General features: G+C 45.8%; 1 protein-coding gene across 1 annotated transcript in view; it reads left to right on the top strand.

Moving 5' to 3' along the window:
- Positions 1–14,070, top strand: part of SYTL3 (synaptotagmin-like 3) — a 97,137-nt gene that overhangs the window by 73,305 nt on the left and 9,762 nt on the right. Inside the window, exons 10-11 of the mRNA XM_010840880.1 lie at positions 8,452–8,630; positions 13,293–13,395. Of these exons, the coding sequence (XP_010839182.1) occupies positions 8,452–8,630; positions 13,293–13,395 (282 nt within the window). The remainder of the gene's footprint in view (positions 1–8,451; positions 8,631–13,292; positions 13,396–14,070) is intronic.

Here is a 14,070-nt window from a genome sequence, read left to right on the forward strand (position 1 = left end):
GCGGGGCCGTCCTCGAGCTGCCCACAGCCCCGCACCTGCCCCCTCGTTCAGTCCTCGCCGGGGCGCTGGTCCTGGAACAGCTGGACTCAGCCTGCTTCCCAGTTCCTTGGGCTGTTCCCTCTCCCAGGCTCCAGGTTCTCTCACTCCCTTCCCTCCCTTCCAGTCTTGGCTCCAAGGTCACTTTCTTAGGAGCTCTGGCCTCTGCCCTGCTCTGCCTCCCTGGCTCACCTGCTCTCTGTTTATCCACATGCTTATCGCCTTCTGCCCCTGCGTAATTGGCTTTACTTGCGGTTTATTGTCGATTGTCATTCCCAGGGGCCCCGGAGCAGTTCGTGACACTTAATGGCACTCAGTAAACATTTGTGAGATGGTTGGATGCATTCTTATCGGAGCTATTCTTGAAAGCCCACTGTGCGCTAAATGCAGAGCTGGGAACTCCGCCTCCAGGTCATTCTCACCACAGTCTTGTCCTCGGGATGCTGTTGTCCCATTTCACAAATGGGAAAACTGAGGCTCTCGGAGGGTATGCCATTTGCTAAGGCTGTATGGTCACTGCAGAATTCTGACGGGGAGTCAAAAGTCCAGGCCTTCTGTCTTACCCCAGAGGAATTGTTGGCCTCCTAAACTGACCGCCACCCCCAGTTCAGCTTTGCTCACTTGGAGCCGGTCCACACCCCGAAGACTTTTCAGAGTCGTTGTAGGGGAGGGGAGGATGCTGGGGTAACAGGATGTGGTGAGTGTATGTTTTGCACTAAGACTGTTTCTTGGGAAAGTACCTCTGAATTACGGTGCAAATTCAACCTGATGCTCTCTTTGCCCTTTCTTCTAAAATCTCCTCTGATTTGTGCCCTCAACATTTATCATCACGAGGTTGAATTATTAGACATTCAATCTTAACCTGTTCCCCTTAGACTGAAGCAGTGTGTGTTTGAGGAAACTAAACTCCCACAAAGCCAGGAACAGTTTTGTTTCTTGCCTGAAGAAACGTCGCCTCCCTTTCTGAGAAACAGGAAGTTGGGGCTAGAAAAAGCTTATTAAATCTCTGCTTATTACAAAAGTAAGAACTCAAACGGACAATAAAGAGAGGAAGCATTCAACTTCCTGAGCAGTTAAATCAGTGCAAAATTAGAACAAGTGCAGTTTGGGGACCATTTTAGCAAATTTAAGAAGTGACACAGCTCAGTGTTGGTGAGCGTGTGGCAAGGCAGGTGTTCTATAAACTGCTGGTTGAACTACGGGGAGGGCAACCAGCTTCAACAGGCATGCTGTCTTTCACTCAGCGATTTTAGTTACAGGAACTATTCTTTAGAAATCGTCATGAACTTTGCCAAAAAGCATGTATATGTGGATGTTGAGGGCAGCATTGTTTATCTTCATAACTTTTTTTAAGTTTGAAAATTTGGAATTAGCCAAAATGTCTAAAATAAGGCAGTGGTTAAATAAATTATGGTACATTTATTCAGAGGAATACTTTGCAACTATTAAAAGTCATGTGGTTGGAGGATATTGAAAAGAATAGCGAACATAGATATCGATAAACAAAAATATTAAGTTACAAAATGGTATTACAGTAGCACAGAATTAGAAAAGCAAAATGAATATACTATAGACCCTGGATTGTATCGAAAGGTTGAGAATAGTTGGCTTCTGCTTTCTTCTTAAATTTTCTTGGCCTTTTCTGTGTTTTCTGAATGTTCTCCATAAACATGTAATGTTTGTGAGAAGAAAAATCCAAGTTCTTTAAAAAAAAAAAACAACAGAAAAGCAGAAAAACTCCTCTAGTTCTCAGAAACGCAGCGTTGGTAGTGTGAAGAAACGTGCAGTTACATTTTTAGCAATTCCCTGGGGAAAAAAAATTATATCCAAGGTTCCCTCTGATTTTCGATTTCACCTTCACTTCTGTTTTGGAAAAAAATCCATGAGTTTCTGTCAGTGTTTTCAGCCAGCTGACGTTTGCCCTGGAGCTGAGGTTGCTATGTCTGGGGGAGCGACCACGTGCCAGGAACGCGCATCTGGGCCCCCTGCACCTGGAGGGGTGGGACTGCGGCTGCTGGAGCGACTTGCAGTCGCTGAAGTAAAGCTCCAGCTCCCTAGATGTTTCTCTTAAATGTCAGTCTGAGACCTGGAGCCTTATCATGGCATTTGGGGTCACTTCTAAGTGGGAACTGTCTCAGAGCGTTCACCCCACCCATCTCACTGTGCTCGCTGGGGTTTTGGAAACTTCCATTTTCCTTTAGTATTTCTGAACTTCTCTGGTTGCACTGACTTTTTAAAAAAGAGTACTTAGCTATACACCCACATTAACCTCTGCTGTTGTTGTTGTTCAGTCGCTCAGTCGTGTCCGACTCTTGGCAATCCCATGAACCGCAGCACGCCAGGCTTCCCTGGCCTTCACTAGTTCCCAGAATTTGCTCAAACTCATGTCCATTGAGTCGGTGAGGCCATCCAACCATCTCATCCTCTGTCGTCCCCTTCTCCTCCTGCCTTCAATCTTTCCCAGCATCAGGGGCTTTTCCAATGAGTCAGCTCTTCGCATCAGGTGGCCAAAGTATTGGAGCTTCAGCTTCAGTCCTTCCAATGACTATTCAGGGCTGATTTCCTTTAGCATGGACTGGTTTGATCTCCTTGCAGTCCAAGGGACTCTCAAGAGTCTTCTCCAGCACCACAGTTCGAAAACATCAATTCTTCGGTGCTCAGCCTTCTTTATGATCCAACACTCACATCCATAAATGACTACTGGAAAAACCATACCTTTGACTAGATGGACCTTTGTTGACAAAGTAATGTCTCTGCTTTTTAATATGCTGTCTAGGTTGGTCATAGCTTTCCTTCCAAGGAGCAAACATCTTTTAATTAAAATGTTGTTGAATAACTTAAGTATCTATACAGATGCTCTTGCATGTAAAAAGAAAAACATAAAAGTAAATATATTATAGCCTATTCATCCAGTGGACCCCGGGAGTGACAGTGAATGAACTAAAGCTACACTTAACTGTATAGATGAATTTTTAAAGCTTGATATCAAGAAAGTACACTACTGGAGAATATGTACACAGTATGATTTTAATTATATAAATTCCAAGATCAGCCAAAATGAATCGATACATTGTTTGGAGGGGATATATACACATGTAATAAAACCAGACAGAAAACCAAAGATGATAAACAGAAAAACTTGAAACACCCTTGACTTGGGAGCAGGAATAGAGGGAGTCAGATAAGGAAGGGGCCATGGAGCATTTCCATAACCCCGGTTTAATCTTTCTTACATTGAGTGGTGAGTATGTAGATGTTTAATAATTAATTATTCCTACCCATTATAGGGACTTTTCAATATATTTCAGAGTAAAAAGAAAAAGAAAAGAGAAGGAAAGAAGAAAAAAAAAGGAAATGATCCACTCAGCTTACAAAGAGTGACTATTCATTTGGTTTCAAAAGCTGAATAAATTCACTAAAGCGTAGGCACGGTACTCAGTTTTTTACACAAAATAGCCATTGAGCCTCACACCAATCCTATGAAACAGATCCCCACTCTATAAATCAGGAAGCCGAGGCTGTGGAGGATGAGAAAAGTGCTCAAGATCACACAGCCTCTAAGTGTCAGGGCCAGGGAGACGTCTGTCTGGCTCCACCGCTGCCGTCTGACTTCCCTGCGGTAATGCTCTCCCCGTGCTCTTGGGGAAATCAAGATTTATCTATTTATTTGTTTTAACATAGCTGTGGTTTCAGTTGACTTTCCTTGATTTCTACCTTTGTGAAAATCAAAGGGCATCAGGAGGCCTTGCTTGCGGTTACAGCAGATAACGCCTGACCTTCAGAGAAAGTCGCCACACGCTCCCTGCCCGCTTTAAGGAATTCTCCTTTGCTTTTTGCTGAGACTTTTCTTTTCCCAATCAGACAGAGCCCTGGGCTCTAATAAATGTCAGGCTGGGTTCTTAGATGCTCTTCTAGGCCAGGACCTCTTAGTCAACCCTGTTTACTGCTCAGAGGCTCAACTTGCTCGGAGATCCTGGTCTGTCTAGAGGGAAAACAGAAGCAGAGAAAACCCTCCCGGTGGTGAAGTCCTGAGTTATCGGTGAAAGAATGCAGAAGACCAAAGGACGCGCCCTGCTGGCCTTCCATTATCTGCGGCTGCACTTTCCCCCGCCAAGCAGATCCGCCGTTGGGTTACTCAGAGACACTGCCATTAGCCAACCGCCCAAGGAATGAAGAACCCCGGGCCCACTTCCAGCTGCTACTTCTGGTTTGCCCTGTAATTTTTGGGTGGGTCTCAACCTTCTTTGACCTCTGCTTATCTTACACAATGAAGGATGAGTGTTGCTTTCCTGGCTGCTTTATAATTCTGGACACCAGGCTGGCTGAGTCAGCTGTGCTGCATACGCATACCTGCCCCTGAACAGCTGTGCACATAGTAGGGCAGGCCTGAAGCCCAGTGTGAGTGTGAGGGATCAGGTCTGCCCTGCCATGTCACCAGCTCCAAATACGCCCACGGGACCAGCCACGCTGACGCGTTTCTCTGGGAGACTCAGTCTCCAGCTCTCACAGCAAGCATGTCACACCTTCTTCAATGGGCTTCCCTGGTGGCTCAGCTGGTAAAGAATCCACCTGCAACGCAGGGGAACTGGGTTTGATCCCTGGGTTGGGAAGATCCCCTGGCGAAGGGAAAGGCTACCCACTCCAGTATTCTGGCCTGGAGAATTTCATGGACTGTGTAGTCAGTCCATGGGGTAGCAAAGAGTCAGACACGACTGAGCATCTTTCACTTCGCTCAGAAGTGCTTCCCACTCTTTCTCCTCATTCTTAACAAGTAATCCTCCCTTCCCACTTCTCAAAAAAAAAAAAAAAAAAATTAGCCTGGAATTCTCGAATCCTCCTGACACCAAAGTTAACCTGTTCGGGTTGTACCCACCCAACTCCCCTTCCTGCCCAGACAGAAGGTGCCCGTTTCCCCAGCAGGGCTTGGACTCCACCCTCTCCTGCCCTTTTTATTTCTTCCATGGAAGGTAGCATAGCTTCTTTTCCTTTCCTTTTAAGATTTCTCTCCTTGTCCTGGATTTTCAGCAATTTTATTATGATGTGCCTGCATGTAGGGTTTTGTTTCGTTTCGTTTAATCTTTTGGTCAGGCTGTACGACACGTGGGACTCTGTTCCCAGACCAGGGATTGAACCTGAACCCCTTTCATTGGCAGCATACAGAATCTTAACCTCTGGACCACCAGGGAAGTCCCCAGGTAGTTGTATTTTTAAATCCTTTCGCTCTGGAATCTGCTGCTGAGGGATATAAGTAAAGTCACCCAAGGTCAGGACTCCCAGCCAAGTCCTCTCACTCATGTCTACTGCTTCTTCAGGGCAAGGTGCACAACCATCACACTGCAGTATTTGCAGACAGAACTTCTTATTTTCCCCAAGAATTAAAAAGCATTTATTTATCTGGCTCTACCGGGTCTTAGTTGCAGCACACAGGCTCTCTAACTGGGGTGTGAGGCTCGCAGATTTAGCTGCCCTGCAACATGGGGGAGGAAGGGTTTAGTTCCCTGACCAGGGATCGAACCCACGTCCCCTGCATCGTAAGGTGAATCCTTAATCACTGGACCACCAGGGAAAGTCCTGGAGAGAACTTTTTAAATCAAAATACTTCACGTGCTTTCTTTATTCACCTCATAAATGCTTACGGAGGATTTATGATGAGCCAGGCACTGAATGGGCGATAGAGACGAGACTGAGGCAGAAACACCCTGTCCCCAGGTTCCAGTCACCTGGGAGAGAGAGACGTGATCTGCAGGGAGACCTGCTTTTGCCCCAGGGTGCAGGCCAGCAGTCTTGGCCCATCTGGTGCTGCACTCACTCAGGGTTGGGTTTCAGCCCCTGGGAGGACTGGTCTACTCCAGGGGCCTCAGACTCCCAGGAGGAAAGCCCCTGAGTGTCCCAGCTGCGTGTCTGGACAGTTACCAAGCCCCTCCTCCTGTGTGGGGAACCTGGACTCCAGTTTCTTCTTTCTAACAAGGTGGAACTTCGGAAGGCATTCCCAAGCTGCTCAGCCTCTCAGCGTCACGACCCTGAGGGAAAAGCAGCATCGAGCGTCACTCTCGCCCCCACACGGCTCCCTTTTCGCCTCAAGTTCTGGACACCTGGGCTGTTCACTGTGCCCGGCGCCAGAGCCTCTCAGTCTTCCTGCCTGGGTACCCACTGACGGACAGGTGCCTTCAGGAGAAACACAGCCAGGACCGCAGGCTCACCTCACTGTGCTTCTCTTTAGCGTCAGGGCCCCTGGCCTCCCGACTGCCCTGGTAGCCTTGGAGCCGTGTTTGTTGTTTAATTCAGTTTTCTACTTGTTCTACAATCCTAAAGGAAATCAACCCTAAATACTCATTGGAAGGACTGAAGCTGAAGCCCCCAGTTCTTCGGCCACCTGATGGGAAGAGGTGACTCATTGGATGAGATTGGTTCGATAGTATCACTGACTCAGAAGACATGAGTCTGAACAAACCCTGGGAGATAATGGAGGACAGAGGAGCCTGGCGTGCTGCAGTCCATGAGGTCACAAAGAGTTGGACACAACTTAGCCACTGAACAACAACAACAGCTTGTTCTTGGCAGCAGAGTCGCTGTAGTACAATCTGGTCTCACGTGGCCCAGGGCGGAGGCCCTCCAGGAGTGCCAGGTTAATTATCAGAGCTCTTAACACCTCCATTCATCTTCTCTGGAGCAGCTCAGACCTCTGGCCAAGCCTCCCTCTCATTCATCTTCCATCTTCACTCTTGTGCCTCCCTCATTCGTGTGGTCTGACCACTCCATGCCTTTCTGAGTGTGTAACGTTTAAAACACATTTCCCATCCCAACAGTTGTGTGGGTGTAGGCAGATAACATGTTTCAGGGCCAGGACCTGGGTGTGGTGAAGTTGGTCGGGTTCTTGGCATGAGTTAGTTCAGGTTCGGAGTTCTTGGTTTTGTTTTGATTGCTCTCTAGTGAGAGAGACTCAGGCTTTCTTCTTGTTTTTTTTTTTTTTTCTTTTTTTCCCCCAGGATGTTTTACAGCGTTGAGGAACCTGCTGGGAGAATGGCAATCATGTTGAATTCCCCGTCTGTAGAGTCAGCCCTGAGACGGTGGCATGCAAAGGGTGGCAAATACTTAAGCAGATTGAACAGCGATCAGGCATTTTGTTCCTTCCCTGCTATTGATTCTTCTCATCTCCGCCTAGAGCAGCCTCACTTACGGTGGTTTTGTTTTTCATTCTGGGGACCCACAGCAATTGAAACACAACTTACTATTGCTTTTACATACTTTACACTGTTGTTGTTTAGTCGCCAAGTCGTGTCCAACTCTTTGCAACCCCATGCTGGCTCTTTGCAGCATGCCAGGCTTCCCTGTCTTTCTGTGACTCCCAGAATTTGCTCAATCCCATACCCATTGAGTCAGTGATGTCATCCAACCACCTCATCCTCTGTCACTCTCTTCTCCCTTTGCCTTCAATCTTTCCCAGCATCAGGGTCTTTTCCAGTGAGTCAACTCTTCGTATCAGGTGGCCAAAGTATTGGAGCTTCAGTTTCAGCATCAGTCCTTCCAATGAATGAACATTCAGAGTTGATTTTCTTTAGGGTTGACTGGTTTGGTCTTATTGCAATCCAATGGATTCTCAAGAGTCTTCTCCAGCCTCACAATTCAAAAGCATCAATTATTCAGCACTCAGCCTTCTTTATGGTCCTACTCTCACATCCATACATGACTACTGGAAAGACCATAGCCTTGACTATATTTTACATACTCTAGTCCATTTACTTCTTACCACACCCTATGAGAACAGTATTAACTTTTCCATTTAGACTTTCACAGGCTGTTGCTGCTGCTGCTGCTAAGTCGCTTTAGTCGTGTCCAACTCTGTGCGACCCCACAGAATGAGTAGCAATTGATTCAACCTCTATCGAATTCCCAATCACTTGGCCCCCAGACTCTGCTGCCCTTCACAGGGCTATTTGTACGGTGGATGTTATCTGCCCTTGAAGATTTATCTTTGCAGAATTGCACAGGAGGTAGTTCACATCTTCCCAAGTGGTTTGTATTCAGGAATGAGATTGTGTAACCTTATGGCTAGGCAAACAGCATATCTGGGCAAGACCAGCCCTTCTGAAGATTCCTCACCTCCTTGTTGGTCTTTTTGTGGCTCAGTTGCTACATGTCTGACTCTTTGCAAGCCCGTGAACTGTAGCCCTCCAGGCTTCTGTGTCCTTCAGTGTCTCCCAGAGTTTACTCAGAGTCATGTCCTCATCTCCTTAGAACAGAAAACGTGGCAAGTTATTGTGCAAAGTACAAGATGGCATGTTATTAACTTAATGTGAGTCAGGATGTGTGCTCTGTGTGAATTTTGATTTATTTGATATCTTGAAACCAGAACTGCAAAAAGACACGTTGATTAGCTGTGAAGTAACTCGTTATGTCTGTCGTTCTTGCTTTCAGGGAAGTTTAATCAGCATTAACAGCACTTGCACAGAGATGGGCAATTTTGACAAAGCTGATGTCACTGGAGAGATAGAATTTGCCATTCGTTACTGCCTCAGAACTCATTCTTTAGAAATATGCATCAGAGCCTGTAAGAACCTTGCCTTTGGGGAGGAAAGGAAGAAAAAGTGCAATCCGTAAGTTTCTTTGTCTAAGTTTTGGCATATGATAATAGATTTATTGACTCTAAAATTTATATGGAAAAGTGAAAGTCCAAGAAAAACCAAGGCAATAGTAAAAACAAAAAGCCGTGTTAAGAATTATCTTCATAAAGCTTAGTAATTCAAACAATGCGTGATGGATGCAAGGACAGACAGAAGGTCAACAGAGCAGAATCAGAAGTCCAGATACAGATCTTAGGATACGTGAGAACATAAATGATCAAGAGGCTATTAATAATCAATATGTAAATGATGAAATTCAGTACATGGTGCTGGGAAATTTTATTTTCCATGTAGGAAAAATAAAATTCTATCCACACAACCCATAAATAGGTTAATTTTCTTCCACTTGGTAGATATGAATTGATATCATTACTTTAACATGCGTCTCCCTGATAACAAAAATGAGCAACTGCAGACATGCACCCATCACTTAAGGTGCACTCCTCTTCTGTGAACTCCCCATCCATATCTTTTGTCCAATTTTCTATCAAATTGTCATTTAAACATTTATTTACAGGGGGTTGGCTTTTTTAAAATCCATTTTCGATGCAACTCTCCATTGGTTATACCTATCTTACATGTCTTCTCCTAGCTGTTACTTGTTTTCCAACATTGTCATAACTTTTCTTGTAGAGAATTTGATAATGTCCAATTTATCCTTTTTTTCCTTTAGGATGTCTGCCTTTCGAGTTTGTAGGAGAATTCCCCCTGAAAATTTTAAATACATTCTTCTCTGTTATCTTCTATTGGAGTTTTTTCAAACTTAGATACTTTCATATTAGAGCTGGAACTGATTTTCTGTGTATGGTTTAAAGCAAGCCCCACATTTTGGTCTTTTCCTTTCCCAACATGGAACATTTTTAGCACACAATTCTTAACAGTTGGAGGAAAGGAGTAGTTTGTTGGTCCAATCAAACTCTCCTCTGCTCTGAAACCTTCAGTAGCTCCTCGGTGCATTGCTAAAGCACTCTGGCTCTCCATCAGAAATCCCTCCTGTCTTTCCAGTCTTAACTTCTATTATTCCCCTATCTGTACCTTCTGCTCCAGGAAAATTGGAATAATCATTGTCCCAAAACTACCCCCCTGAAACAGGAAAGTATAGCTCATTCAAAGGGAAAGAATAAAACAACAGAAGCTTTCTCTGAAAGAGATCTTATGGTGGATTTACTCAACAAAGATTTTAAAATAACAGTTTTAAGGATGCTCAAAGAACTAAAGAAAGATGTGGAGAAAATTGGAAAAAAAAATGATGTATAAACAAAATAGAAATATCAATAGAGAGATGGAAAACCTAAAAAGAAAACAATTCTGGAGCTGTGAAAGCTACAATAATTGAAGTGAAAATTTCACTAGAGGAATTCAGAGGTAGGTGTGAGCAGGTGAAAGAAAGAATGGGTGAACTTGAAGATAGGATGATGGGATCCTGAGTCTGAGGAACAGAAAGAAAAAAGGCTAAAGAAAAGCAAACAGAACCTAAAGGGCCTGGGGACACCATGAAGTGAAGCAGCATGGGTAACATACATTCCAGAAGGGGGAGAGAGAAAGCATGGAGCAGAGAGAAGCCTGAAGAGATGGTGGCTGAAGACTTCCCAAATGGGAGGCAAGGCACAGATGTCAGAGAAGCGCTCTGAACTCCAGGGATGGTGAACTCAGAGACCCACGCTGAGACACATTATAAACAGACATTTGAAAGACAGACTCTTGAAAGCTGCAAGAAAGAGGTGGATTGTCAGTACTAGGGAATTCCCAGTTAGAATATCAGCAGATTTCTTATCAGACACTTCAGAGGACAGAAGGCAGTAGGTGCTGAAGAGACAGAGACAGAAGGTGCTAAAAGGAAACGAAACATGCAGCAAAACCGTTCTGCAAAAGTGAGGGAGAAATCACAACGGTCTCAGGATACAGAAAGGCTAGGGGAGCACGTTACCCCCTGCCCTGCTCTGCAAGAAATGCTCAGGATGACCCTGGAAGTGAAATGAAAGGACACTGGACAGTAACTCAAGACAAATGAAACAATAAAGACCTCGATAATGGCAAGTGGACAGGCAGTTACAAAGGGTAGCATAATGGTGAACAGTGGGAGGTAATTCCACTTTTGTTTCCCATATGACTTAGGACAGTACTACTTTTTGAAAGATTATGGGTGTCGTTTTGGCTTGTGACTCCACACTTGGTCTTTGACATAATTTAAGAGACTGGTGCATTTAAAAGAGTTAGTACTTTCTAGTTTGGGACACATGGGCTTCCCAGGCAGCACTAGAGATAAAGAACCTGCCTGCCAATGCAGGAGACGTAAGAAACCCAGGTTGAGGAAATGGCAACCCACTCTGGTATTCTTCTCTGGAGAATCCCATGGACAGAGGAGCCTGGTGGGCTACAGTCCATAGTGTTGTGAAGAGTCAGGACTGAAGAGCCTTGAGCACACACGTGCAGATATAGTTGTGTAACATCAGCAAGGGAAAGAGGTTAGGATAGAGCTGAAAAGGAGCAGAGTCCTTATGTTGCTAAGGTTAACATGGCATGAATTCAATTAGTGCTATAACTTTAAGATGTTAAATGCAATCCCCTTAGTAACTACAAAGAAAATAGCTATAGAAAAACAAAACAAAACAAGCAAGAAAGGAATTTAAATGTTTCACCACAGAAAATCAGCTAAGCACAAATGAATACGGAGGACACAAAAGCTGCAAGGCAAAACAAACAGCAAATGACAGATGTAAGGATTAATGTTTCTTATCAGTTGACACAGGTTTGGTCTCTGGGTTGGGAAGATGCCCTGGAGGAGGAAATGGCAACCCACTCCAGTCTTCTTGCCTGGAGAATCCCATGGACAGAGGAGCCTGGTGGGCTACAGACCAAAGGGTCACAAAGAGTCGGACACGACTGAACACACATGCAAATGCGATTAGTAGTTAATTTAAAGAAAAATGAATTAGATTGTCCAATGAAAAGGCAGAAACTGGCAGAACGGATGAAAACAGAGATTGTAACTGTATACCATCTACAAGAAACTCACTTGAGATCTAAAGACACAAAGGGAAGATATTCCATACAGACGGTAAACGAGAGTGAGCAGTGGTGGCTGTACCATTATCAGACAAACAGGCTTTAAGTCTAAAAAGATTACAAGAGATAAAGGACATTATATATTTATAAAAGGTTCAGTACAACAAGATGATGAAATGATCCTAAATGTCTGTACATCTAATAACAGACCAGCAAGATATAAGAAGCAAAAATTGACAGAATTGAAGAGAGAAATATTGAGTTCACATTGGGTAGTTCAGTTCAGTTCAGTCGCTCAGTCATGTCCGACTCTTTGTGACCCTGTGAACTGCAGCACGCCAGGCCTCCCTGTCCATCACCAACTCCCGGAGTTCACCCAAACTCATGTCCATTGAGTCGGTGATGCCATCCAACCATCTTATCCTCTGTCGTCCCCTCCTCCTCCTGCCCTCAATCTTTCCCAGCATCAGGGCCTTTTCAAATGAGTCAGTTCTACACATCAGGTGGCCAAAGTATTGGAGTTTCAGCTTCAGCATCCGTTCTTCCAATGAACATTTGTATTGGGTAAGATCTTATAGAAAAACGTATATGAACTTTTTTGGCTAACCAATAGTTCTTCAGTAATAGTTGGACATATCAATACTCCAGTCTCAGTAACAGAACATCCAGACGATGATAAGAAAGGAAATAGAGGACTTAACTAGATAACGTGGGTGTGTCTTTTATTGTAATGATTTATGCTGTACAGATACATTTGGTATCTCTTGTTTTCCAACGTGTGAGGTCTCATAATGATCAATGATCTGAGTCAGCCAACAGTGAGGTATTGGTGATGAGCCTTGAGTCCTGCTCTATAAGAAGCGTGACTGAAATGGAGGCAGAGGCCTGAGGCTGGGGTTCCAGCGGGGACCCTGATCGGGGGAGGGTCCCTGCTCTCTGTGGCTTTGGGACAGCAGAGCTGGTTTCTAACCCTTCAGGACAGGACCTGGGCGCGTGGTGTCCCTGCCATCAGTGCCACTGCCGGAAGAGCCCGGAAGGACAGTCTCAGGACCTGAGCGGAGGGGTCAGCCTGGGACGGAGCTCCAGGGGGTGGGCGGCCTCCAGACCCAAGGAGAGGGGCTCAGGGAGGCCAGTCCTCAGCTGTCAGGACGCAGTGTCCGAGGCCCCGCTGGAAGAGCGCGGCGTGCGGCATACACTTTCCATTTCCACGTTTTTTTCTTGCGGGTTGGGGAGAAGAGGCAGGGGGAGTGAGGACAAGCTGGCACAGGCCTCAGGATCCGGGTGGATGAGAAACCTGCCGCCCACCGAGCCCCCAGGAAGCCCCCGCTTCCCGGGGCATCACCAGTGATGGAGCGTGACGAGTGATCCAGATCCAAGAACGGGGGCATGAGAGAAGCGGGGGGCTTCACACCCCCAGAAACGTTCCAGAGGATTATAGCCAGAGACTGAGTAAACGGGGGGCTGTGCACCCAGCACTGTCATTGGGGTGGCCGCTAAGCCCTTTCTGTCAACCCCAGAGGCAGCGGGAAGCGGCGTTAAGAAACCGCTGACATGCAGTTCTCCTCCTGAACCCTTTGCCCGCCCCGCATGCTGGGCTCTCACCCCTTGCTGTCTGCATTTGGCCACCAGGTATGTTAAGACCTATCTGCTGCCTGACAGATCGTCCCAGGGAAAACGCAAGACCGGTGTCCAGAAGAACACGGTGGAGCCGACCTTTCAGGAGACCTTGAAGGTACTTGCTGGGCAAATGCTCCTGGGCAGAGTGTCCCCATCCCAGGCTGGGCTTCTGGGGCCATAGTCCAGCCAGTGGTTCCTCCAAACTCTTGAGTCAGTTAAATGTAAGTGCAGACACTGAAACATTCCGGCAGGGCTCTGTCAATCAGTGGCAAGTGGTAGAAAATAAATTTCAGCCTTTGTACAGAAAAAGTGCTGAGTCTGATGGACCAGTGCATGGCTTTGGATTAATGATTTGCGAGACAATGGTGAAAAGGAAATAGGCTGCCTCGCCGTTTCTAAAGGAGAAGGAAATGGTACCCCACCCCAGTACCTTTGCCTGGAAATCCCATGGACGGAGGAGCCTGATAGGCTACAGTCCTTGGGGCCGCAAAGAGTCGGACACGACTGAGCTACTTCACTTCAGTTTCTAAAACTGGCCTGTTCTGTTGAATTTTTATGATTTTCAAAGAGGTATCATCAAACCAGGGGCCCTGTAAATGAAACTGCTGAGGTGATAGCTTTGGGAAAGTACTTCTTTGTCATAGTATCTGGCAGACGCAGGTCTCTTCTTCTTTTATGAAGCTCTAATACTTTGGCCACTTGATGCGAAGAGCTGATTCATTGGAAAAGACCCTGACGCTGGGAAAGATTGAGGGCAGGAGGAGAAGGGGATGACAGAGGATGAGATGGT

Source organism: Bison bison, unplaced genomic scaffold (genome assembly GCF_000754665.1).
Source record: "Bison bison bison isolate TAMUID 2011002044 unplaced genomic scaffold, Bison_UMD1.0 scf7180017864148, whole genome shotgun sequence".
In the NCBI taxonomy this organism is placed as follows: domain Eukaryota; kingdom Metazoa; phylum Chordata; class Mammalia; order Artiodactyla; family Bovidae; genus Bison; species Bison bison.